The sequence below is a fragment of the Orbicella franksi genome, chromosome 6 (assembly GCF_964199315.1).
Source record: "Orbicella franksi chromosome 6, jaOrbFran1.1, whole genome shotgun sequence".
NCBI lineage: Eukaryota > Metazoa > Cnidaria > Anthozoa > Scleractinia > Merulinidae > Orbicella > Orbicella franksi.
This window is the reverse complement of record NC_138150.1, coordinates 16,154,527-16,180,284: the sequence shown is the minus strand read 5'-3', so window position 1 is coordinate 16,180,284 and position 25,758 is coordinate 16,154,527. Positions and strand designations below refer to the sequence as shown.

At 40.5% G+C, this 25,758-nt stretch overlaps 3 protein-coding genes, 1 long non-coding RNA gene and 1 pseudogene across 5 annotated transcripts in view; 3 read left to right on the top strand and 2 right to left on the bottom strand.

The window, feature by feature from the left end:
• LOC145491002 (kelch-like protein 2) overlaps window positions 1–25,758 on the bottom strand; it is a 167,416-nt gene that overhangs the window by 120,095 nt on the left and 21,563 nt on the right. The window lies entirely within an intron of this gene.
• Window positions 439–20,949, top strand: LOC145490992 (uncharacterized). The gene is made up of 10 exons (XM_081470125.1): window positions 439–552; window positions 633–731; window positions 2,343–2,458; window positions 2,794–2,876; window positions 3,478–3,547; window positions 4,097–4,372; window positions 5,506–6,282; window positions 18,616–18,839; window positions 19,460–19,581; window positions 20,575–20,949. Exons 1-10 carry the CDS (start codon window positions 491–493, stop codon window positions 20,660–20,662), a joined length of 1,917 nt encoding a protein of 638 aa, XP_081326251.1. The 5' UTR covers window positions 439–490; the 3' UTR covers window positions 20,663–20,949.
• Window positions 13,691–17,320, bottom strand: LOC145490999 (kelch-like protein 2). The gene is made up of 2 exons (XM_081470130.1): window positions 15,455–17,320; window positions 13,691–14,802 (listed from the first exon to the last, which is right to left on the bottom strand). Exon 1 carries the CDS (start codon window positions 17,272–17,274, stop codon window positions 15,496–15,498), a length of 1,779 nt encoding a protein of 592 aa, XP_081326256.1. The 5' UTR covers window positions 17,275–17,320; the 3' UTR covers window positions 13,691–14,802; window positions 15,455–15,495.
• LOC145491068 (uncharacterized) lies at window positions 20,953–25,383 on the top strand. Its single transcript, XR_014049767.1, has 3 exons — window positions 20,953–23,623; window positions 23,704–23,802; window positions 24,531–25,383. It is a non-coding gene; the product is annotated as an uncharacterized LOC145491068 (long non-coding RNA).
• LOC145490478 (uncharacterized) overlaps window positions 25,307–25,758 on the top strand; it is a 29,619-nt pseudogene continuing 29,167 nt past the window's right edge. Inside the window, exon 1 of the transcript XR_014049703.1 lies at window positions 25,307–25,406. The product of XR_014049703.1 is annotated as an uncharacterized LOC145490478 (transcript). The remainder of the gene's footprint in view (window positions 25,407–25,758) is intronic.

Here is a 25,758-nt window from a genome sequence, read left to right as displayed (position 1 = left end):
CTCAGGCTGTTCCATCCGCACTTCGCTTGAGAGCAGAGAGTTTTTCTTTCAATGTCTTCTTTAAATCTGTACGGCCCTAGTACGGTACCGTATCACCGGTAGTTATTTTATGCAATGCTTTTGAATCGATTTTGAAAATACACACAAGAGACCACTGATTGGTATTTGCCATAAATAAAATAGGAAATTATTCAATTTACTGCCAAGTTGTATTTCTAAGCACTTACCGTGCTGTTTGAAACAGGCGTTACATTAAATACAACAGATTTTATTGTTTTTGAGTTGTCATTTTTGAAAGAGCCGCTGCTTTCGGGGGGATCTTTACTTTCGGGGGGGGCGTTACTTTCGGGATTTAATAGAAAGATAAAAAATTAACGTTACTTTCGGGGAGCCGTTGTTTTCGGGGGGGCCGTTACTTTCGGAATTCTACGGTATGTTGGGCCTATGTTGAGTCTGCAATATAGTCAGTGGCTTATCCCATGGAAACAAAATGGCTGTCAAGGCGGCAAATTCAGACACGAAGAATGAGGATGTTTGTCAAGTCTTCAAGATGTAAGTTGAATAATTGTCGTCACAGGTTATAGTTTGCTGATTCAATGAACCTTAACTGTATTTCATTTATTCTTAATAAGCCTTGAGGAGCAAATAACAAAGGCACACAAGCTCTGTTTGCAGAGACGAAAGGAAACTGAATGTTGTGTTCAGCAATGTCGAAATCTGCTAAAACCATGGTACGTTGATTTGTTTCGGGGAATCTTCATGTAAATTAGAAATTTACCTTATCAATGCTTATGGAGGCAAACAACAATGATCTCAGCTTAAAAGGAAATAACTTGACTTGACAAAACAGACATGCACAGCGATTTGGATGTGCAACCTAACACATCAAAAGGTGACAAAGGATTTATGGGTGACAGGTGATGAGGACAAAAATTAGTGTGCGATGCCTGAAAAGCAACTAAGAGACGTCCCTTGATATCTGTATCTTGTTGTCTAGGGAGGATTTGGTGTACAAGCAATATTTTGACCAAAAATACGGCAATTGCTGCTGTGACAGTTGGTGCCCCACTTCCCTTGTAGCAAGGCAACTCCTCATAAAAGGTCACTTTTCACAAGCGACAGAGTCATATTTGGAGTGGTAATCAGAAGCATAGAGTGACACAGTCCAGTGAAAATTAAACCGACGGAGTGGAAAGCTGAACACCCATTCTGCTTATGACTCCGCTACTTACGATCTAGTGAAAACTAGACTGTCGGAGTCAGAAGCAGAAGTGGAAGAATAAACCAATCGCAATGTTCAATTCTGGGCCTTGTTATTGGTTGGTTCTTCCGCTTCTGCTACCGATTCAAACAACCTAGTTTTCACCGGATCATAAGTGTCAGAGTCGTAAACAGAATCATAAGAAATGGAAATGTTCTCATTCTTCCAACTCTGATTCCATTGAGCTTGTGACTCTGCTTACAGCTCCAATTTTCAATTTTCACTAGGTTGTAAGCTCTCTTATGACTCCGACTTCGAGTCCATTGCAAGTGAAAACCAGCCCTGACCCCCTCCCACTACTCTCTGTAAGGAAAACCTACACAATGTGTTGACCAGGCAAATTTGTAGAGACATTGAAAATGCATTCAAAACATGTAGGATGTACAACCTTGTTCTCAGGGTCTCTTTATCTCATCTCCTGGTGCTCTGGGTCTGATGTGAATGGCACAATATCCTTTGACACAACAGTAGAACAAAGAACCTCAAGAGTCCTCATGGGCCCGATGAGGATGAGTGAGTGAGTGAGTGAGGACAAAGAACAGAAACAATTCCCTTACTCCTTAGGCCCCTTAGGCCACAACCCTATAATGCCTGTTACGGCTGACTAGGTTTGATTTTCTCTTTATGTTATGTGTGAAATTGCCTGTTGTTGAAAGAATTCACCCACAAAGTAACAAGTTTGTTCTGGGTGTGGAGAACACGGGTACAGGCATCTCAGAACTTAATGACAGCCCTGATGTTGTGGGATGTTTACTGCTGTTATGGGGAATTTTCTTTCAGAGTATAATGTTATAAAGATAAAAAAGTATTTGCATTTGTGATAGGGATGGAAGGTTAATAGACATCATTGTAGAAATTAGTGAGACTGTATGCATGCACAATGTATGCAGCTGGATAGTGTTATTGTTGGATGAGGAAAAAGGAAGGCTCCCTGTAAACTCAGTTTTGTTTTGAGAGCTGCCCTTTGGAGTTTTGGAAGCCTCTCTTTATCACCATTTCATTCCCCTTGTCATGTTAAATCAACTTTCTCTAATTCCCAAACAATGTGCTTTCTTTATTGACTTTTTTGTGCTATATGAAGGCCATTCATATCTAAAATGGATAAACAAAATGAGCAAAGTTCAAGTGGCACTGGACAGTCGCAAACTATGAAGGGTGGAGGACCCATTACAGGCAACACAAAAGTTGAAATCAAAGGTGAGGACTGGATTTAAGGTGTTTTGTTTAGCCATTAGTTTAAACTCTGAGGGGTGATATTACTACATTGGAGTCTGAAATGGGTCCCTTTGTGATTCTCTCCTCCACCAAACTAAAGTCAAAGGTTAACAGTATTGTCAAGAATTTTTTTTAGTATTATCAAGAATTGCTGTAAGTGTTGGGTCTTTGAAATTCAAAGTTAAAACACAGCATCGTGAAAGCTCAGAATGTCTGTTTTAGAGGTTTTGATCCAAAATTGAAGTCTTGAATGAGTTTCAGATCTTACTAGCCTGCCTTACCTTTAAATAGTACTTAACTATTTGCTTTTATCGTAGCAAAGGAAATTGAGAAGCAAGATTTAGCGGCACTTGAAAATTTGTTAGCCAAGGCACAAAAAGCAAGGGACATACAGACAAAGGTATGTAGAAATTAACAGTTTCAAAGCCAGAATTGACCTCTATGTTATTTAAACTTATTAAACTTTTTCTGAGTCTGGATGAAATGTAAAAGTGATACCATTCAGGCAAATGGCAAGTACCTCACTCTCTTAAGCCTGGTTCTGATATCCTGCTGACCTACCTGCTGCCGGTTGGAACTGACTAAGTTCAGTGATCTGTTTCATTTGGGTCCCCGGCGCATCTGCTATGGATCGCCAATGTACTCAAATTGGTGCAAGATGCAAATCGAATTGGCGCAATTTTCAACCATACCACCTGAAATATGGATTGAGTCATCTTACTGGAGTACATTGCGTCCCCAGATGATGTTGACATAAAATATTTTCATTGCCGACAATCGCCGACAACTGCGGGTTTGCAAATTCAGCTCAACTTCGCAGGGAAGCTGTCGGTCAATGCCTGGGACAGATTATAATTCAGTGATAAATGTTCACATGTGCCGTAATAGTGTCCCAGGCCATGCCGGCAGCTATCTCCCAGGTATGTCAGTGGCATACGAGAACCAGACTTTACCTAAAATACCAGTAACCTTAAATCTGGGGTTTCCAAATTATTTCAAAGATTGATGAAGCTACTTCCAAAGCAGACCAGAAGAAGAAGATATCCAAAAAGCCTCTTCCTGTAACCACCAGTAAGTACATGTACAACTGTGTACACAAAGATTACAGTTAAGATGGTAGTCCTTTTTGTAAGGTTCTTTGTTAACAATGAGCATGTGAAAAAAACCATAATCAGGAGAAAATGGCAAAGATGTGCCTCGGCTGGAGGGTTTGTGCAGACATTTCTTTCTGTTAATTTATTTTTGGTCTAGTTGCCCAATGCATTAATGGAAAAGAGGGACTGTACATAGTCTAGGATCTTAGCAACTTACTGATATAAGGATTTTGATGTGTAAGAGTCCTGGAAAACTCTAAAATAATATTCTTTTTCTTTCTTGCAAGTGCAATTGATCTATTGAGCACTACATTGTAGTTTCAATCCTAGTAATTGCACCTTTGTGGCAATGTTTTTGTTGAAGTAAACTAGAAGTGTTGCTGTTACTCTTGAATGAGCAGCTAGCCCATCGCAGATCTACACCAGCATTTTGGACGGTCACCTTAACAACTTCTAGTACCCATGTATACTGTTGCATGGAGACAAATACCTTGAGGTTTAAGGTTTGTGCTTGTTAACATTTCAGAGCCTCCCCAGAAGCAACCAATGCAACAAACAGGAAAACAAACACTTCCAAAAGCTTCCAAACCTCAGCCTAAACAGTCTGCACCAATCAGAAAACCTGCAACACAGAAGCCTGCCATAAAGAGCACTTACGGTACATCATATGGGAGACCCTTCTCAGCAAAGTCCCTCATGCTACCCACAAGCTCACAAGGGTCTGCTAAGATGTACCTAGACAGTGTTTTGAACAAAGGTAAAAAGAATGGAACTGATTCAAAAGCCGTCTCCAGAAAGCAAGGTAATGTCATCGTCGTTTGGGAAGGGAGCACAAAGTCAGCATGGGATGGGAGATGACCTTGATGATTTTCCAATGGTTACCATGAAGCGGGGAATTCACTTGCTCCTGGTAGAATTCTCATTTATTTTCTTTTAGGTCCCTCTGTATTGTGCATTGTTTCTATAACAAGGAGAATGGTCACTGCTGGTCTGCATTACGTTCAGACTAACAAAAACCCCAATCATCATACAGCTACAAGTAGCTCCACGATAAAACCTGTGCTTCCCCTGGTGAGATAGTCTTATGAGATAGTTCCAAATGGCTTTTTGAATGTTGGCTCTTGATTAAGCAGAGAATATTCTTAGTTTGTACTTTAGCAAAGTGGAATGGAGGTTTAACATAGTGGTGGTTGATGATTGTCAAGAATGAGATATATTTATGAATAGTTAAGCCATATATAATCAAATAATAACAGATTGGCTCTGTGACAGTTAACTTGTCATTAACCAATATCAAAGATTCTTTTGCAAGTTTCATATAACATGTTTTGCCACCTGACTTGTTCCCAGTCGCCTCTTGAGAGGTCCATTAAATGTCGAGAAAGAGTCTGCATGAAATTTCTCAGGGACACCCCTCATGCACTTGCCTCATTCATATTGAATAGACCTCTCAAGAGATGACTTAGAAAGACTCAGCTCTCCCACGAAAAGAAGAAAGTAGACCTCCAACTATTTCTGATAAGGGGAGGCTCCACCCAAAAGGGGTGCCTTTATCAGGCTTTTGGTAAATTAAAGGCTAGGGATTTCATAAGTTGAGGTATTTGGCAGGATAGGGAAATCTGTCATTTACATATTTAAAAGGGTCTTTAATTAAAATATATTCAAATAAATGCACTTTACGGCTGGATCATTTGATATATTACATGAAAATGACAAGATTTTCTTTTTTTGACAACTTGTTCATAATATAGGCTGGTTATGAAAGCATGTGAAAGGGATACCTTTTTAATTAAAGGTATACAAAAGGGATTGCCTTTTCTTTCAAAATGGTATACAAAAGGGTAACGGGTTGGACCTTGGGGCAGAACTTACCTGTATAACAGTTTGTAGAGTATCCCCCGGGCATTAAATGTGAAGTTTAACTACGTTTTTCAGGACATATTTCTTCAAGGACTGAAGCAGGACCCACTGACAAGGCCACACGGAGGTTGGCAGCAGCTGAGAATTTAAATCTTGAAGAAGAGGACAGCAACACAAGAACTCATTCTGAGCTGGAATCACATCATGATTTACAAATTGCTTTGTCGTCAGAGAAAGATTCACGAGTCTCTGAGAAGACTGACAATGTGAACGAATCTACCGAGTGTTCTAGAGAATCCCAAGGGAGGAAATTACAAGTCGATAATATGAAGCAGTCAGCACTCAATAATGAATTCGGTAAGCCGCAAAGTGTCAGAGGGAGACCAGGCCAGTCCTCTGTGTTGGGTAAGCTGGATCACCAGTCTAAATCACAAGAACGAGTTTTCCAAGCGGGGAAAGAAGACTGGCTTGACCCTTTCGCTGAAAACGCAGAGTTAACATTACCTGCTACATACCGTAAGCTGAAGTCAACAAGTACAAGGCTGTATTCTGAACTGAGAAAGATCTTGGAAAAGGACGACAAGCCTTGGCCATGTAAACATTTTGTTGAGCGTCTTGAAGCAGAGTTTGATGTGGGGAATGTTTCTACTCACAGCAAAACCCAGGACAAAGCTAACGGACTACTTGAAGATCATGAAAAACTGGCAATGCTTACCACTGCTGTTGTTACTCGAAGTTATAATCTGAAGGATGATTCCTCGTGGCAGGAAGTTTACAAATGTTACAGACACTGGCAAATTGTGCTCAGTAAATTTAGCGAACTGCAAAGAAGGACACAACAGCTACTGCAAGGTAAGTGAAATATTGAATTCTCTCAGCTATTTGCCATACTAATGTCTTAATATTAGTGGGGAAAATATTGAAGTACATTAAGGCAATGTGCCAAGTTAATGAATTTCTTTATTCTCGTCACCTGTTTGTTTGATAATATATTGACATTGTAATGAGAAATGTGATGACGCGTACTCGTTGTCGATAAGAGTACAGACCACGTTAAATCACATTCGATTTGTTAAATTCACGTGAACAATACTTTGATCTTCGTTTCAAAGTATTGTTCATTTTTAAGTGCTCAGTAAAGCGAGTAATGTCCTTTGCTGACTGACGACTGTTACGGTTTGTAAACTCGTGAACTTAGGCCGCCTGTCAGCTTATGGCCACCCGGGATTGGCTAGTAAAACTGGGGGCGTGAAAACCGCCTGGTTCGCTATTGGCTAGCGGTAATTCAGCTCCTCCTTGTGCCTCAATTTGTTTGTGATACCTATATACTGGCGAGCAATACTGAATGCAAGGATTCGCTACAAGTGTGCGGTGTGATTTGCGCTTGATCTGGGCAAACGAACAGAATGTTTTCCTCTGAAGAATTTTGGAAAGATGCAATGTTTAGTGTAGTGATCGGTGGAATAATTACAATTGTGTTGTTGAAGTTGTGGGAGAAGAAAGGAGCAGCACTGGGAAAGACTGGCTGGGAAAAGATCTAACAAGCGACCAACAAAACATGATGAGCGGTTTTGATAACTGCAGCAGGAGGGCGAGTTTGAAATTAATTTGAAAAAAATTGAAGTGTGAATTATTGACAGTAAAAGTTATTTATTAGACTCGATTTATAGAACCTGTTTCTCGTGCAAGTCTTTCTCAAATTTGACAGAATCCTCGCGGCATCGTAAGATTTTACTTTCTCCGTTACGTTTTACTTTTTTTATGATCTAGCTTTGCTTTCCCATTCGTTTCAATTTGACGTGCGACTCATTTTGTTATGACAATGTTTATATCTCGATGTGTGTTAAAAGATGTTAAGTTTCGGGATCCCACGCTCCACGTTGCGGGACCAGTCCCGCGAACAAGTTAATAAACCGTGGCGCACACTTCAGTCTGGTTTGGTTGGGTTTTGACTGTACCATAAAATTTCTGACGTTTCAGTGCAGCCTGATATTTTTTGGGCCACTTTTGTAGTAGTGTCGCTCTAAATCAAACAGAATTCATGACGCCAAAATTGACCGTAGTACATTGTCAGTTTTAATAAAATTTGTTAACTTTTCCGGATGCTTTCACATGTCAGTAGCCCCTCAGGCTAAATTGTGCGTAGAATACTTTTAGCATGTACATAAATTTGTACAGCAAACAGCATATTCGTTTTCGTTGTAAATAATCCGAAATTGCCCTAGGTGCTATTTCGTGCTTAGAGTTAATTCTTAGCAGGAATATGTTTTTCGTAGCAGTAAAATTTTCAGCTTCTAAAACTTTCCCGACAGCGCTGTGTAATTTATCAAAATTCTATCACTATTCTATTCATTCTATCCACCAATCACCACCTCATCCTCGAGCAAAGGTCGTGACCGATGAAGCCCAAAGCTTTCCATATATTCCTACGGCATTCTTTGTGGAAGGCGTTCTATGTCACGCATTGGTGGAATGGTTTGAAACGTGGAAGGACGTAACCTGCGATTTAGTGTTGTTTCTCACTGCCAAAAAAAAAAAAAAAAATGCCTGATCGCGAAATAGGAACGATAAAGAGACAGGAAGAGAGCACTATCGTGTGAATACAAGAATGACGCGAACGAATCAGAGCTGTGTTAGCTTTTAATTGTGAAACTACATTTTATGTGCAGTGATGTAAAACAGTGAAATAACAATGACTGTCTCGTGGTGTTCGAATAAGAAAGAAACGCCAGGATCGCGTGACGGCCGCCATTATGTAAATGAAGTCAGCCAGGGGAATCCCCGAAATATGACATAACGGCGTTGCATTCCATTGGCTAAAGCGCTTCGATATCTCGCTGAAGAATCGGGCGCTTTACATGCGCAGTTTGGTTTGTAGTCTTTTTACTCGCATCTCACTCGACGACGTGCAATTTGCATATCTATAATAACTACATTAGAAGCCTTTAAATGGTGTAAAACGTGGGATTGAAAATATTTTTCGAGAGGACTTGAATCGTACATTATACATTCAATATGGCTGGACGCGTAACCACGATGTCCGTTAATTTTGGCCTTCTGCTCTGCCTGTTTCTTATCTTAAACGGCATAAAACGAGATAAAACACTACTGAAGCCACTAAGCAATAGTAGCAACCTATATTTCGCTTCTCAAGAAGCTTGTAGAGTTGATATTCAATCTTTCACTCTCTGGCACGACGACCGGCAAAACACCAAGCTGTCGGAGCTTTCCAGAAAGGCTTTATTACGTGCAAGCTTCTACTTCATGCCTCTCTAGCTTTGGCTCTAATAGCACTCGCCGGAGATGTTGAACTCAACCCTGGATATAGGAGTTTGGAGGATGTTAGGAGTTCGCGAGGACTTAGGATTGCTCATCTAAATATTCGAAGCCTGAGGAACAAATCAGACTCGCTACGCCTGGAGGGTTTGGATAACAGAACGATCGATATTCTTACACTCAGTGAAACTTGGCTAGATGACTGCTATGAAGATTCTCATGTTACTATTCCAGGATACAATTGCATTCGCCTGGATAGGTCTGGAGCCAAGGAAGGATATGGTGGAGTAGCTATCTATGTAAAGGGAGGCTTGTCGTTTCGTGTTAGGAATGATCTTTACTCAGCCGCAAATGAATGCCTATGGATTGAGCTAACGCGCACTAAATGTCGCCCAGTATTGATTTGTTGTGCATATAGAGCTCCCGTTTTTGGCTTTGCGAACTTTATTTCAAACTTGGAGATATCTATGGCGAAAATTAACCTGGATAAATGTGACTTCGTGCTTCTTGGCGACCTTAATGCAAATATGCTGCCATATTCAAGAAAGAAAGAAAAACAAGAGCTTAAAAAATTTGCAATTTCACACGATCTTACGCAACTCATTACTGAGGCTACCCGAGTGACGGAAGCCTCTCAAACCTTGCTTGACGTGATTTTAGTGAACAATGATCACCGCATCACTGACTCCGGTGTTGTTCCTGTTTCGCTGAGTGATTGTGTTTTAAAAGCAGGTGTAATTAAGGCAACACCAAAAACAATTGAATACCGCTCTTATAAGAACTTTGATGTGAACACCTTTCTAGAGGACTTGAATAGCGTTCCATGGCACGTTATTGAAAACGAGGAAGACATCGACGACGCCGTGTTTATTTGGAATCAATTGTTCTCTGAAATAGCTGACCTGCATGCGCCTGTAAAAGGCGAAGAATACGAGGTGTTCCGTTGCCGTGGTTGAATGATAAAATCAGCGAGGCAATGAAGGATCGTGATTTTCACCATCGTAAAGCTGTGAAAACCAATTCTGTTTTTCACTGGGCTTGCTATAGGAAGCTAAGAAATAGGGTCAATCGCGAAGTCAAGGCAACAAAATCCAGGTATTATTGTGACTTGATTCTAGAGGCAAAAGGGGATTCAGGGAAGATCTGGCAGGCGATGAATGAGGTGTCTTCGCGTAAGAGAAAATTCTCGAGCCCACAATGTATCGTGGTTGATGGTGTTGAACACACCACTCCAGCTTCTATTGCATCCGTGCTCAACTGTTATTTCGCATCCATTGGCAGAAGTCTTGCAAATAAAATATCAGCTGCTGCAATGTTCCCAGTCAGATCGGCCACGAAATTACAGTCTTTCTCGCTCTACGAAGTTGATGAGGAAACAGTACTCAAGCATCTGCTTTCTCTAAAGACAAATAAAGCTATTGGCTTGGACAACATCAGTGCGAGACTTTTAAAGTGTGGTGCGCGTGCTATTTGTCCCTCGATCACCAAGTTACTGAATCTCTCTATTCGCACTGGCAATTTTCCTGAAATATGGAAATGCTCGAAAGTGGCTGCACTTTTCAAAACTGGAGATAGGACAAATGCGTCAAATTATCGCCCAATTTCTATTCTGCCAACAGTGAGTAAAATACTGGAAAAAGTCGTCCATTCTCAATTCTATGACTTTCTAAATTCAAATAACCTCATTTCAAGCGAACAATTTGGCTTCCGTCCCAAGCTGTCTACAACTACAGCTCTCACCAGTTTTGCAGATGAGGTCCTATTGCATATGGAGAGTGGAGATCTGTGTGGTGCAGTGTTCTTAGATTTGACCAAGGCATTCGATACCGTTGACCATAACATCTTGCTGTCTAAGTTGTCGGCTATCGGCGTCTCGCCCAGTACCCTACAGTGGTTCAAGTCTTACCTGAGTCATCGTAAACAGCGGACTGCCTGTGGTGATGCTGTGTCTGATCCTCTCCCGATGACCTTTGGGGTGCCACAGGGGAGTATTCTGGGACCGCTTCTCTTCTTGGTTTGTATTAATGATCTTCCTCTGGCTATAAAGAATTGCAAGGTGACTTTGTATGCTGATGACACGGTCCTGTACTACTTTGATAAGGAGCCACACCTGTTAGAAGAGGCACTGAATGATGATCTCTTGAAAGTTGCTCAGTGGCTACATGGGAATAAGCTAACTTTGAATCTTACTAAGACAAAATCCATGATTATAGGCAGTAATAGGAAACTTGCTGGTATTTCCCCTTTCTCATTATCTATTTTTGACACTGATATAAATTCTGTAACTAGTTTCAAATATTTGGGAGTTATATTGTCCTCAACTTTTACATGGTCCGACCATGTTGAGTATATTTCATCTAAGGTTAATAAGAACCTTGGTCTTCTACGTAGGATAAGTATTATTTACCTTATAATGCCCGGTTACTTTTTTATAACAGTTTAGTGCTACCTATTTTTGATTATGCTGATTTAGTCTGGGGTGACAAGGACAATGCCTCACTAATGAAAGAATTGCAAATTCTGCAAAACAAAGCAGCTAAGTTGATATTAGATAGATCACTTCAATCCTCATCCACTGATGCATTAACAGTCTTGAGATGGCTGAATCTCGAAGAACGTAGGAAATGTCATCGATGTATATATGCATACAAGTGTACTAATGGCCAACTCAATCAATCCTTGGACATTGTAAGAAAGAGTGATATGCACCCCTACAATACTCGCAATAAAGATACCATAAAGCTCCCCAAAATCCAATACAATTGGGGAAAACAACGTTCACGGTACCACTGTTTCAAAGACTTCAATGAGTTAGAGAGAACTGTAAGAAACTCAGCAAGTTTGCCAATTTTTAAGAAGTGTCTTTTTTCTGCTTTTTATAATTAATTTTTTTTTCTTTTCTTTTTTTTTTTTAATCTCTGTAGTGTATATGTTGTAAATATTTATTTATTTAGGTTTTAGCTCTAATTTATAGACTTTAATTGTATCATTATATAGTATATATCTAGTATTAGGACCTCTATGTAAACCACTTTTAGTGATGGAGCTTCCTAATAAAAGATTGTTACTACTATTTTCGGTGAGAAGAATTCCATCAATGCTGCAGAAACAAGAAGTAACTTCACTAACATGCGAACAAATATAGTTAACAATTATTCACCGAAGTGGAGGTGAATAGTGGTGGATATTTGCCGAGCCGCGAAGCTGACACTGAGGTGAATAATTGTTTTAGTATATACCACACAAGTTGAATAAGTAGCGGACCAAAGAGTAACTTTATTTGTTTAAGAGTAACTTTATTTGAAACGGGAAGCCATTTTGTTTTTCTTCGGCTGCTCGGAGGTGAATAGTGCTTGGCTAATCACCTCCGAACTAGCCAATCAGCGTGCGCGAAAAGTGCTATTCACTTGTGTGGTATATACTAATTACCGCTATTGCGTCAACTTCAAAGCAAGTCAGTTATCGGCCGTTCGATTCCAGTACGATGCCGTTTGTCGCGGACAAATGTGAACTTTTCTTCTCCATTCGTCTTTTGAACCTGAATTAGGTTTCTGTAGTCTCGATCCACGGCCCGGCAAGCCTTTGCTCAGAACTTTCACGTTACATGATCCGGTCTGTCTTGTTGGGTGGTGGGTGCGAATGTGTGATCAGTTCTTTCCCAAAACATCGGTTCGTTTGTTCAATAACTCTGTTCAGGTCTATCCAATCTGTTTGCGAGTCAATCTTTATAAAAGTCTTCCAGGTCTTAGTCAACTAGAAATAAGGAAAAGCAACGTAATTTCCTGACTACGGGTCATCGACTCGTGCAACTCTTGACTTTAATCTGTGCACTATTAGTGTTCAGTAGAGCGAGCAATGTCCTCTACTCGGAACTAAATTTTCAGTTGTATTGTTTCTTGATACAGCATTAGAGAGTGTATAGAGATGGCAGTAGAATATTTACTTCAACTTGTGATGAGTTTCAAAGATGTCTTTTGGACAAATGCTTTTCTTAGAGGTTGTCAAAGAGACAGGAATTCCTACAGTGAGTTTGATGGACTCGCGCATAAAGCCCTCTGAAAGCGACGTCACGTTATTGCGGATTTTCAAGAATGTCATGTTTGTCATATCAACAATCAAAATAACAAACTCGAGTGGCATGTTTTGAATTTTTTACTGCGGGATATGGATATTGGAGAAGGCGGGAGAACGTGAAAGGCCATTCACGTAATTCGATGATAACAAAGGGGACTCTTGTCTGATTGGCTGATACTTTTGGCTGATTTTGTTTCTGTCAATCTACCTTTTTAAGACATCCGTCTAGAAATACAACGACACTTTCCAATTCTCTTAAGCAGTGTGTAGTGCGATTTGTGCTTGATCTGGACAAACGAGCAGAATGTTTCGTTTTGACGAATTTTGGAGCAGTGCATTGTTTGGTGCAGTGATCGGTGGAATAGTTGCAGTGGTTTTGTTGAAGTTGTGGGAGAAGAAAGGAGCAGCGCTTGAAAAGACTGGAGTGGGGGACAAATCTAACAAGTTGCCTGCAGAACACGATGAGCGGTATAGATAACTGCACCAAGTGGGTGAGTTTGAAATTCATTTGAAAAGAATCGAAGTGGGAATTATTGACTAAAAGTTCTGAATTGGCTCGATTTGTCGAACCTGTCTCTCCGGCGTCTTTGTCCGGCTAGACCGCCTATGGTAGATCTCTGCGCTGCTCTACTGCTCTGCAGCGCCGCCGCTGCTCTTCGCTGCATGTCTTTCTCAAATTTGATTTGAATCCTCGCGGCACCGTAAGATTTTACTTTCTCTGTTATTTTTTATACCTTTTTAAACAAGAACTAGCTTTGCTTTCCCGGTCGTTCCAATTTATCGCGCCGCAAATTCTGTTAACACTAGAAACTTAACGAAACATTGCTACTAAAAATGTTGTTTCGGGTTCCCTCGCTCCACGTTGCGGGGCCAGTCCCGCGAATAAGGAAATCAACCGTGGAACACACTTCTGGTTTGGTTGGACCCTGACTGTACAATAGAATTTTGGACGTTTCATTGCGTCCTGATAATTTTTGGACCACTTTGTTGCAGTTTTGGTCAAAATCAAACAATTAATGACGCCGAAATTGACTGTAGAACATTGTTCTTTTCAAGCTTGTGTAGCTGGCGAAATCCGTGTGCGAGTGATTTTTGGGGGTCGAACCACCATTGTATTCTCACGTCACCACGAGGGAATTCGAATTCAACTCGACCCATTACCAATCCCCTCGGCTTTGCCGACTCGCGTCACACTCGGCTTCGCCGCCAAAACAAAAGCACCCGCGCGCGAAATCCCACCACCTTCGAAGGTTATCAGTTTACGCCAAAGAAACAAATTCTGTTTTTAGCGCCTGCAAGGGTCAAGTGTCGTGGTGTTATTTTGTTTTACGTGTTCGTATTTTCCTAGCCTGCGAACGCAGACATATTTCCGGCTGTCGTCTTCGTTCGCAGGCCAGCACTTTACTCGCGCATGTATTAACATAAACGTGATTTCTGTTGGCGGAAAAAATTTATTGCTAACCGTTTCGTGTGGTAGCTGGCGCGACAGTCTGCTTTTGTTTATAGTACGGACACGTTCCACGCATCAACTACGCCGCAAAGCGCATGACTAAAACGCAAGTAAATTGTTTTAATGTGACCAGATGAAGTTTAATGAACATGTATTAAAACCAGAGCATCAGAATGACAGTCACCTTGTACTAACGGTTTACAGCTGAAACTCTAACCGCTAATCACTGACAATTTATTTCTTGTCCTCGTATTTAATAAACATTATTTGTATTTTAGTAGTACTTGCCATTTATAAGTACATCATCTAAGTTCAGTACATAAAATACAAACAATTTTAACCTTGAGTTGATTCGCTATCTTTAAATAAATGTATTTATCTACCAGTTTGTATTCAATGCGAGATTTAAGACAGTTTTAATTTTCACCCAACCTATCTTGATCCGGTAATATAACAATTAAATGCTTTTCTTTGTTTTCTCTCTACAGACACAGTTGACTGTTCCAGGCTGACCAAGGAATTCAAAAAAGAACTTTGAACTTTTGACAGCCGCTATTGCAAACAGTTGATAACTAGAAAATAAGGAAAGGAAATGTCATAATACTCTTTGTAGGATTAAGTTTTTACAATATACATTTAAACATGTTATGCATAGTCTTGTATTACAATGTTAGAGGTAGTAGTGAAAGTGGTTTAAGTCAGCATTTCTCCTGGCCAAACTCTCCCCACCAGGGAGAACTGAAATGTCTGTATAAAATACAACTCAATTTGTAAAACTTCTGACTTATTGTATTTGATGCCCCGAGGGACAGCAAGGGAGAGGACGGGGGGAATGGTGGGGGGGGGGGGGGACAGGGGGCAGCAACACTACCACCCGTACTTGTTTTCAGACCTGGTACCCCTTCAAAACATGATTTTATTGGTGACCCTTAACGGCATGATCTCTACTGCCAAGTGGCATGCTGTAGTTTCATAATCAAGACTTGTTTAGATACTATATCCATAATTTCTGTTGCTAGATATCATGATAAAATAAATAAGCTCACATTTATTAAAATAAGCTAAGTAATTGATATGGACAATCGCATCTTCTTGATCCAAAGCAAACAAAATCAAAATCTGAATTAGCATTTTTTCATAAAAGTTACACCTTAGATATTTAATTTACCTAAGAGACAAACATAAGAAATAATAACTTATTCAACCTTACTATAATGTACTTACCGGTAGATATTTATAATGATGGCTTTGCAAAACTGTCTCTGCTAAGGAATTGTAACTTTGTTTAAAGAGTGTAGTAAGTCTTTAAAAATGCTGATTGGGCACCCTCTGAAGTATGTCTCCTCATATGGCATTGAATGTGCCACAACCCACTGATTCCTCTGCACATCATAACACTCCACCATTCGAGAATTATGACGGTCGACACTCTCACTTCCAATTCCGCCAAACACATAAATCTGATCTCGCAGGAGCACTGCACTGGCATGAAATCTTGGAACATTCATGGAAGCAATAGAATGCCATTCATTCAGAGTTATGTCATAAACCTCGCAACTTACACTGGCATGTCTGGAAAATGCATCAACAGTACCACCAAAGACATAGATCTTCTTTTCAAGGGACACTCCACAAGCACAACCACGCTTTTCACTCATGGGGGCCATTTGTGTCCAGGTGTTTAACTTAGGGTCATAGCGCTCAACAGCAGATAGGAAATCATCATCACCAAGACCACCAATGGAATATAAATAGTGTGCGTCTGTCACAAGGCAAACTGAGGACCTGCGACTGCTGAGTGGCGCAACCAAACTCCAAGAATTTGTTGAAGGGTTGTACCTCTGTACAGTGTCACAGCGTCTTCGTCCCTGCTCAGTGGTAAATTCAATACCACCTGCAATGTAGAGAGACCCTTGTAAGGTGGCTGTACCCACTAACTTGACTCTTTTGGGCAGTGGTGCTACATAGTTCCAGGTATTGGTACGTGGGTCATATCGCTCCACACTAGAATGGAAGGAGTCTTCTCCTTTACCACCAACGGCGTAAACAAAGCCTTGGCAGGCTGCAAAACCATGTCGACACCGCCTGGTAAGCATAGGGGCTAACTGGTACCAGGTTTTTGCAGCTGGTACATAACAGAGGGTGAGGTTGCGGACAAGTCCATCTGGAGACAGCCCACCACATGTGATGATAGCATCTTCATGTGTCTGTAGACAGGTTCTTGGTCTTTGTGGAGAGATTTCCTGTCCTGCGTACAAGGCTCGCCAGCGCATCTCGTCCATCAATATTTGTCTACATTCACCATCTCCCTGCACCAGCTCGTGGCTCATCAGTTTTGTGTATAAATAATGCTGTGATATCGTGCTCAGTCGAACGTGACCAAACAAGTCTGCGAAATATCGTTCCCTCTCCTCTTGATTTTGCCCGATCCATTCCACGATTATTTCAAAGATGTCTTCCTCGGCTCGGATCACGATGTCGTCGCTAGAAATTAAATCCTTTATGTGATCGCAGGAAAGTTGCGAAAATTCCTTCGACTTGCCGACTGTCGCGAAGTTCTGCTTGATTAATTCACCAGCGTAGTTTTGCAATTCCTTGCATTCGTATTTCTCGGCAAACAGATAATTGAAGATGCAGTTTGAGGCAGACATCTGTCGTTCGATAAATTTGCAAGCAATGTTTTTGAGTCGGGGTAGAAGCAAGTAGTTCGCGGATGCAATGAGATCTTCGGCGTTCGCTTCGCTTACTTTAATCTCGCCCGTGTAAAGGTAAGATAGAAGTTGATCCATGACCATAACCGGAATTCCTTCGAGGCTTACGATCGAAGCCGACTTCTCTTTCATGTCGCTGGTGAATAAACTGTAAAAGAAGTTGCTGCTGGCGGCCAAAACACATCGATGTGCGGCGAAGGTTTGCCCTTCCACATTTAGTGTAACGTCTGACAATAAATTTTCTCTGCGGATTTTGTCAAGTGTTTGCATCATATCCCAGCAATAGGGGCTGTTTGCCGGATAAACGGGCTCTACCAATGTACTTTCGGCCATCTTTCTTGACAAAGATTATTCTACGCGTCGCTGGTTCGTCGTCGGTCGAGTACTTCCCTCCTGGGAGGCCACTAAGCTTCATGCTTTAGTTTTAATTGGTTGCTATCCATAGTATTGCAGACTTAATTTTGAATTTTTTCTTAATATTTACTGGTTTTAGTCAATTTGGGTTAATTGCTTTTATGTGAAGTGATGTTTTTAGAACGCTTTAGAGATAAAAACGTTCAGTTGCTATCCAGTCTGCAAAGATTGTTTTTATTGGATGATGCTATTGTTAGATACACGCTGGTTGTTCAGTCGGAAATATGTTTGTTTTGCCCTCATCCTTGTCTGTGCGGTGCGAAATTGAAAAGTTCTTTCTGGAACACGATGGAATATTTGCATATAAAATGAAATTGTTTATAACCTAGTGCCCTATGAAGCAAATCTCACAGCAGTAGGCATCAAACGAAACGGCAGCCGCCAACAATAACGCGAGCTGGGCTGCCAAAAAGGTATGCATCGCTCCCACTTCGAGTTTATCAAGCACACGTGGATAATGGTTAAAGTTGTCGTGCCGGTTTTTTCATCACAGCCTCATTTCTTACGCCATGCATTCTTTTCTCCATTTTCGTTTATCTCCATTTTTTTAGCCACACTGCAGCGTTGAAGGCTGCAATTTTTGACCACTTTTAAAACTCTTGCATTATACCATGGTTTTGGTTAGCTAAAAAGTTCCGGATAAAAGGCTCGAGCTGTCGAAAATTCATCAAGGTTTATTTCCTGCGTCTGTCTTTCCTACTTTACAGTAATAAGACTTGACTTTATACACGCGATCGCGCGAGGAACTCCTTGTAAGACAATCTGTTTTTGTCACGCAACGCTTATGTTGAGTGACTCAGACAGAGCCTGAGAGGACCGGAACTGCTAGTTCACTTTTCCGTGGTATTCAAGGGAAAAAGAGAGACGATTTTTTTTCAGTGTTTTTGAAAGAGCATTTGTTGAATGGGAAGACAGGACTTAAAGCCTTGATGTCAACATACAAATTCTTCAAACTGATCCTCTTACATTTCCTTTAATACTTGTTGGGAGAACTGACCATGATCAAGAAAATCCGCTTTGATGATGAGATTCTTTATTCTCTAGAGCTTAGTGCTTGAGTTTGTATCAATATTGATGAGAGAAGTTACATTCTGATCACTTTTCACTATTTTGACCCAAGTCTAGGGGCTTGGGTTGAGGGCTTGGGACAACTAATATTTCTCATTCTGATTTCCCTTGAATTGTAAATATTTAGCGTCCAGAAACTATTGCTGTAAATATTAAGCCAGTAGTTCTCTTCCCTTTTTTCTTCTCCATCAGTGGAAGAACAACGCACAACGTGCTGTCCTTGCGGGAACTGCAATGAGTTCGATCGGGATCTCCCGCGGGAAATCAACTCTAGTGCTCAGAAAGAGCAGAGTAAAGGTTGTGTTCTTCTCTCTCGCTGGTTGCCTGATGAAATTGACGACTACTCAAGTGGTGAATTATTCCAGGAATTTAACAAGCAATGTGGTACTGCAGATTTGACTTACTCCTCTGTCAAGGTAGGGCTGGATTTAGAAAAATAGCGTATTTTCCAGTATTACTTGCCTTCTTAGCGCTTGGTCCCTCCAATGAGCGCTCCCCCCTCCCTATCTTGCGCGACATCGCTTTAATTTACTATCTTTTGTGTTGTGTGTGTGTTTGATTTATCAAATCAAATCATGAAAGTTACCACTGCTGTGTTTACTGTCTTTGAATAAACCAGCCCTCTCCTGCTTTCTTTCGTGCAAGCTATTCCTCAGTTGCAGGAACTCGTCATATCTCAAATGTACTTTGTACTTCTTCCACTGAACTATATTTGAAATAATTCCCTTCCCCCCGAATAATCGTCCTATTCTAATGCTTTAAAAAAGTTATTCGTGGGTGTTATTCGAGGAAATGCAAACCCTTGTTTTATGCGCACCGATAACTATTTTTGGTCACGCTTAAAATTAGTGATTGTTAAAATTCTCCATTTGTTGAGTAACTTTATGTAGCTCCTTTTTGTAGAGAAGAGATTTTACCCAACAACAAAAAAATTGGTTCGCAAAGAGAGGTCTGTCTCTTCAGACTGATTTGAAAGTGATACCAAGAACACAACTTGTGCTGACTACTCGTTTTGTTTGTTTTCTTATTTGTGCAGGAGCTTCACGAGCTTGTTAGACTCCATCATGAGGTTCAACTGCTCAGCCTTCAGTTGCACGTGAAACAGCTCGGCGGTGAAAAGCTGCTACCTCTGTTAGAGAAGATGGATCCATTGGACAGGTCAGATTTTTAAAAAACAACATCCTGAATTTGGGGTGTATCGGTCAAAACAAACATTTGTTTGTGTGTATCATAACATCACTAAGATTTTTCCTGTCACACACTAAATGATCAGGTACGGCCAAACGTAAAAGGTAAAGTCTGTGTTCAGGCCTAGTTCATTATCAGGCTGACACTTATCTTTGGTTCAGAGAGCATGAAGCGACCGGCTAGGAGTATTTCTACTCCCCCCTGCATGGATGGCTAGTCCATCGCAGTTTTGAATTCGCCGGTACCCATTAATGTACCTGGGTGGAGACTGAGAGGCACTGTGAGAGTAAAATGTCTTGCCCGAGAAAACTCGAAAATTGGTGAAAATAAAAGAAATACCAACTAAGAAAATGATGACGAAAAAATTCAAAATTTCGCCAACTGAAATGTCCATTTGGATTTCTTGATATTCTGTTACCAAATCAAATTTTGATAACTGTAATTCACTTCCGTCCTTGTAATCTGTACTTATCCAAAAAATACTTGCGCTATTTTGCTGTATAGAATCGTTTTTCTCATTAATTTATTGTAATATAATGTGAAAATTAGCAACTGATAGAGAACTTTTGATAAACCGTCCTGAGCCGGGACTGCCCCTTAAATGTTTATCTCTTCATGATGGTGAGCATTAACTATATGTTTTTTCTTCTAGGGAATTACCCCTCCCAGAGTTTTTTCTGAAGATGTATTGTTAACGTTTATGGATCTACCTTCATTTCTATTCTAATTAAGCCTCGTTCTATGATAAACTATCTTTCCCTCAAACGTTATAACAAGTGACTTGTATTCTCACCTGAAAATGGCGAATAATATCTAGGGTGTGTTTGCTTTTCTTTTTGACCGTGAAAAGAGTAACTATCACATGCAGTGTATGCAGGATAAGAAGTAACGATGGGTCATCATTCATTTTGCTGTATGTACATTGAATGACTAAACGAAAGCAATCTCTCTTTCTTTTTGTAGTACATTTGTGGCTTTGTATCGTGTGACGCACGGTCTTCTTTGTGGCGGCGGCAAGGTTTTTCCAGCCATGGTCCTTGATAACTTTTGACCCAAAACGTTCCAAGCAGAACAGAAAGTGTGCCGTGTACGAGACTAATCACATGTCCCTGCAAGAGAACAATCAAAAGCTCCCCTGTACAGAGACATGGCGGTCAAAGTCATGGAATAGATTCACAGAAGGACTCAGAAGGACTCTGTTTTGATGTGATAGTTCGTCTATCACTCAGTACTAATACACCGAAATAAAAGGCAACGATTAAAAGTGCTAGAGTTTGTTTGTTTCTTATACACCGCGGAATTCCAAAAGTAACGGTGCTCCTGCGCCCCCCCCCCCCCCCCCGCCCAAAAAAAATTACGGCTCCCCGAAAGTAACGTTATCTTTTTACCTTCCTGTTAAACTCCGAAAGTAACGGCCCACCCAAAAGTAGTGGCCTACCAAAAGAGAAACTCATCTCAAGCGCAGTGCGGATGGAGCAGCCTGACTGCACGACTAATCATGAACAACTTGAAGAGTTATCTGTTATTTTATTTCGAACTTAACTGAATTTTTCTTGAAACTATGATTTATGAGGTGTATTTCTCTAGCAGCAGGGTCAAATGATATACTGTTACGTAATCAGTTGCATTGCGATATAACGCGATACAATACTTTCGCCTTACAGTACCAACGTTTAGGGCCTTTTTTGTTTATGCAGTCTGCTTTATTTATGTGGGTAGTTAGGAACATAAGTAAACGGAACTTTTAATTTCATTTGTTACGCGTCCGCTCTATCTGAAACGACTGTCACTGTACAAACTATTTTTAACCGAAAATAACGGCTATCCGAAAGTAGCGGCCTCTTTTGGCTGCTAAATCCGAAAGTAACGGGCGCCGTTAGTTTCGGAATTCTACGGTATCTTATTAATACTGAAGTATTGCATTTAATTCTTATCATCGTCTCCCAACGCGGCAATTGCCTTTGTCCCCGAAAAGTGGCTGTTAATGTTGGTTACACATTAAAAATAAAAACACAAGAACTCTGAAGTAAATTTTTCATTAGCTATAGATTTCCAGACGCTGAATTTTCTGTTTCCTATCTTTGGTGTTGCTCAGAATCAAAAACCCAAGGTGAGCCAAAAGCGAAATACGCAGTACCAAGGCCTACACTTACTAAAAAGTGATCTCATGCAGCGATAAAAATATACTTACTTTGGAATTCCGAGTTTCGAACCTCCGAGGGAAACGAAAATTGGTTTGAAAAATCGGTTAGTTCAGGAAATCAGGAGTAAAATTACAGTGTTCGACTGATGGAAGAGAAACCACTTCAGTTCAGATCAAGTTATTGGGAGGCTAGGAAAAACGAAGCTTAGAAGAACGGGATTACACTTAATATGTACCCCACACTTGTTCACTCGTTGAATAGTATACAAGATTCCCAGGACGAAAAGAAAAACACCAAAAAACCAACTAAACGCACGTAAATTACCATTTCCATTTCCCCCTTTCTACCCAGCTTTCAACCACTGGCGGACATAAAAGGTGTTAACGGCATATTCATATCTAATCGTACCTTTTTGGTTTGCTTCGGCAGCGAGTTTGGTCGAGCTATGGTTCGCTTTTTGGCGAGCCAGTCCCTACATGGAGAGCTGCCAAGACAGCTTGCTTGCAGGCTAGACAGTCAGACAATGATCATTTATGTAAACAACAGAGTCTATTTGGCACGAAGATATGCTCGGACGAGAAGCGAACAGTTTTCTGAGAGCGAAGTGAGCTTCAAAGGACAAAGTGTTTCCAAGTGCTTCCAAGATAGCTTCCAAGGAGCAATTTTTTTAAGTCAGATATGGGCTATTTTGTTTATTATCGTTCAAAAGTTTTTCGAAACACGAGGAATCTTGAAAATTGGGGAATATCGATCACAAGGATATTAATTTTGTTGGCTTCACACCAGAAGCTAAGTGAGTTAGTTTCAAGTAAGCGCTTGACTCAAGTGCACTTGAAAATCCAAGTCACACTTTAGAAAACTTGACTTCACACATTATGACAAAGTATGCAAAAGCCATGAAATATTTTTTCACAAATACGATAGTTCGGCTGTAAAATAGTCAGGCCTTTGCAAAGGAAGAGAGTATTTTGTAGTTTTTTGTTTTTTGTTTTTTTTTAAATTTGTCTTTTCTTTTAACTCAAAGGGTTTTAACTTTACAAGAAATACATATAGGAACTTTTATGTTAACGAGTGCATAGCAGCAACACAAAAGAACAAGCGGCATCTTTTGTTTTTCTCTAGAATGGCTGAACAACGCGTGGGACTTTAGCAAACCGAGACATGGATCCTATATGGGAAATGCATTTCCGTTTGACTCGTCCAATGTTCAACGGAGTTGGTCGGGTACAAAGAAATGATCTGGTTGCAACAGTAGCTTGTTTGCAATTTGCAGGTCCGTATTTGGTATCGGATGATATGAAAAGCGATGGTTTAGGCTGTCTCTGGAAATGAAATTCAAATAAAACTATGTTCCATGGAGTTCTCCAAACTCCAGCCATCCCATGATTCGATCTCAGGTGGCAAGTTGTTTATCGGTCCGTTCATCAGAATCTCTGCACATCACTTTCAGTTGGCTTCCATTTCCTATTGGTCAAGTGTGTTCTCAATAAAGTTCTCACTCACTCACTCACTCTCTTGCGGCTTCTTTGAACTACATTTTACCCCTTCACACTCAAAGTTAGGTTCCAAGTGCGCTTAGATTATACCATAGTCAACAAAGAAATTTGTCGGGTTTCATAACAATTCTCTATTAACTATGATTATACTTAAAAGCCCTAGTGGATATTCTTCAGTTTTAGCTAAGGTGTATTCAGTCACGTGACTCGTTTAGACCAGTCGCGAACCGTCTGCGAGCGAATATTCGAGAATATGTTGGGCCTATGTTGAGTCTGCAGTATAGTCAGTGGCTTATCCCATGGAAACAACATGGCTGTCAAGGCGGCAAATTCAGACACGAAGAATGAGGATGTTTGTCAAGTCTTCAAGATGTAAGTTGAATAATTGTCGTCACAGGTTATAGTTTGCTGATTCAATGAACCTTAACTGTATTTCATTTATTCTTAATAAGCCTTGAGGAGCAAATAACAAAGGCACACAAGCTCTGTTTGCAGAGACGAAAGGAAAATGAATGTTGTGTTCAGCAATGTCGAAATCTGCTAACACCAAAGTACGTTGATTTGTTTTGGGGAATCTTCATGTAAATTAGAAATTTACCTTATCAGTGCTTATGGAGGCAAACAATAATGATCTTAGCTTAAAAGAAAATAACTTGACTTGAATTAACAAAAGAGGTATGCACAGCGATTTGGATTTGCAACCTAACACGTCAAAAGGTGACAAAGGGTTTACGCGTGACACATGATGAGGGCAAAAATGTGTGATTCTTGAAAAGCAACTAAAAGACATCCCTTGCTATCTGCATCTTGTTGTCCTAGAAACATTTGGTTACAATCTTTAAGCACTGTTTTAACCAAAAATACAGCAATTGTTGCTGTGACAGTTGTCGCCCGACTTCCCTTGTAGCAAGGCAACTTATCATTAAAGGCTTGTTTTCACTAGCGACGGAGTCGTAGTCGGATTGGTAATGAGAAGCGTAGAGAGATATGATGTAGTGAAAATTAAACGGATGCAGTTGGAAGCTGAACACCCATCGAGTCATAAGCTCGACGGAATCGGAATCGGAAGAATCAGAAGTTTCCATTTCTTACAATTCTGCTTATGACTGGTTGGTTCTTCCGCTTCTGCTTCCTACTCTGACAATCCAGTTTTCACCGGATCATATGCGATGGAGTTTTAGGTCGAATCAGAAGAAATGGAAGTGTTCTGATTTTTCTGGCTCAGATTCTGTCGAACTCATGACTCTGCTTATGACTCTGGTTTTTTAATTTTTTTTAGGCCATAAGCTCTCTTACGACTCCGACTCTGACATCAACTGTGGTAAAAACCAGCCTTAACCCCTCCCACTATTCTCTTTAAGGAAAACCTGCACAATGTGCTGACCAGGCAAATTTGTAGAGACATTCAAAATGCATTCAAAACATGTAGGATGTACAACCTTGTTCTCAGGGTCTCTTCTCCTCTCCTGGTGTTCTGGGTCTCACATGAATGGCACCATACCCTTTGACAGAACAGTAGAACAAACAACACAAACAATGCCCTCATCCCCAAAACAATAACAATAACAGCTGCTACACTTAGATGACAAATAGAATTAGAAGCCCACAGGAGCTGCTACACTTCCGGGTGCTGTCTCTCACTTTTAGGGGTGGGAAGAAAACAGACCCTGGTAATGAGGTGGTGGGCTGTATACTGGTGTTATGGTGTATTGTCATGAGTATAATAATTTATTTTAAAATAATATAAAAACATTCTTGATAGGGATCGAAGGTTAATAGACATCATTGTAGAAATTACTGAGACTGTATACATGTACAATGTATTCAGCTTGATATTGGTATTGTTGGAGGTAAAATAATGCAAGCCCCTGTGTAAACTCAGTGTGTTTTGAGAGCCTCCCTTTGGAGGTTTTGGAGTTTCGACAAAAAATTTCCAAGCCTCTCCTTAACACCCTTTCATTCCCTCTTACCATATCAAATCAACTTTCTCTAATTTCCAAAATTGTGCTTTTTAATTGAAATGTTTGGGTTATGTGAAGGCCATTGATATCTAAAATGGTTAAACAAGATGAACAAACTGCAAGTGGCACTGGACAGTCACAAACTATGAAGGGTGGAGGACCCATCACAGGAGACACAGAAATTGAAATCAATGGTGAGAACTGAGTTTAAGGTGTTTTATTTAGCTATTAGTTTACACTCTGAGAGGTGACGTGAAGATGTAATAATTACTGCATTGGAGACTGGAATGAGTCTCTCTTTGATCCCCCCATTGCACCAAACTAAAGTCAGAGGTTTACAGTATTATCGAGCATTGCTTGAAGTGCTGGGTATTTGAAATTCATAGCTTAAACACAGGATCGTGAAAGCTCAGAATGTCTGTTTCAGAGGCATGTTCCAAAATCTGTATTGAAGTCTTGAATGAGTTTGAGATCTTACTATGCCTGCTATGCAAACACTGTTTTTTTCTCTATGCCCAATTTTGGGAGGCGCGGCGGTCTCATGGT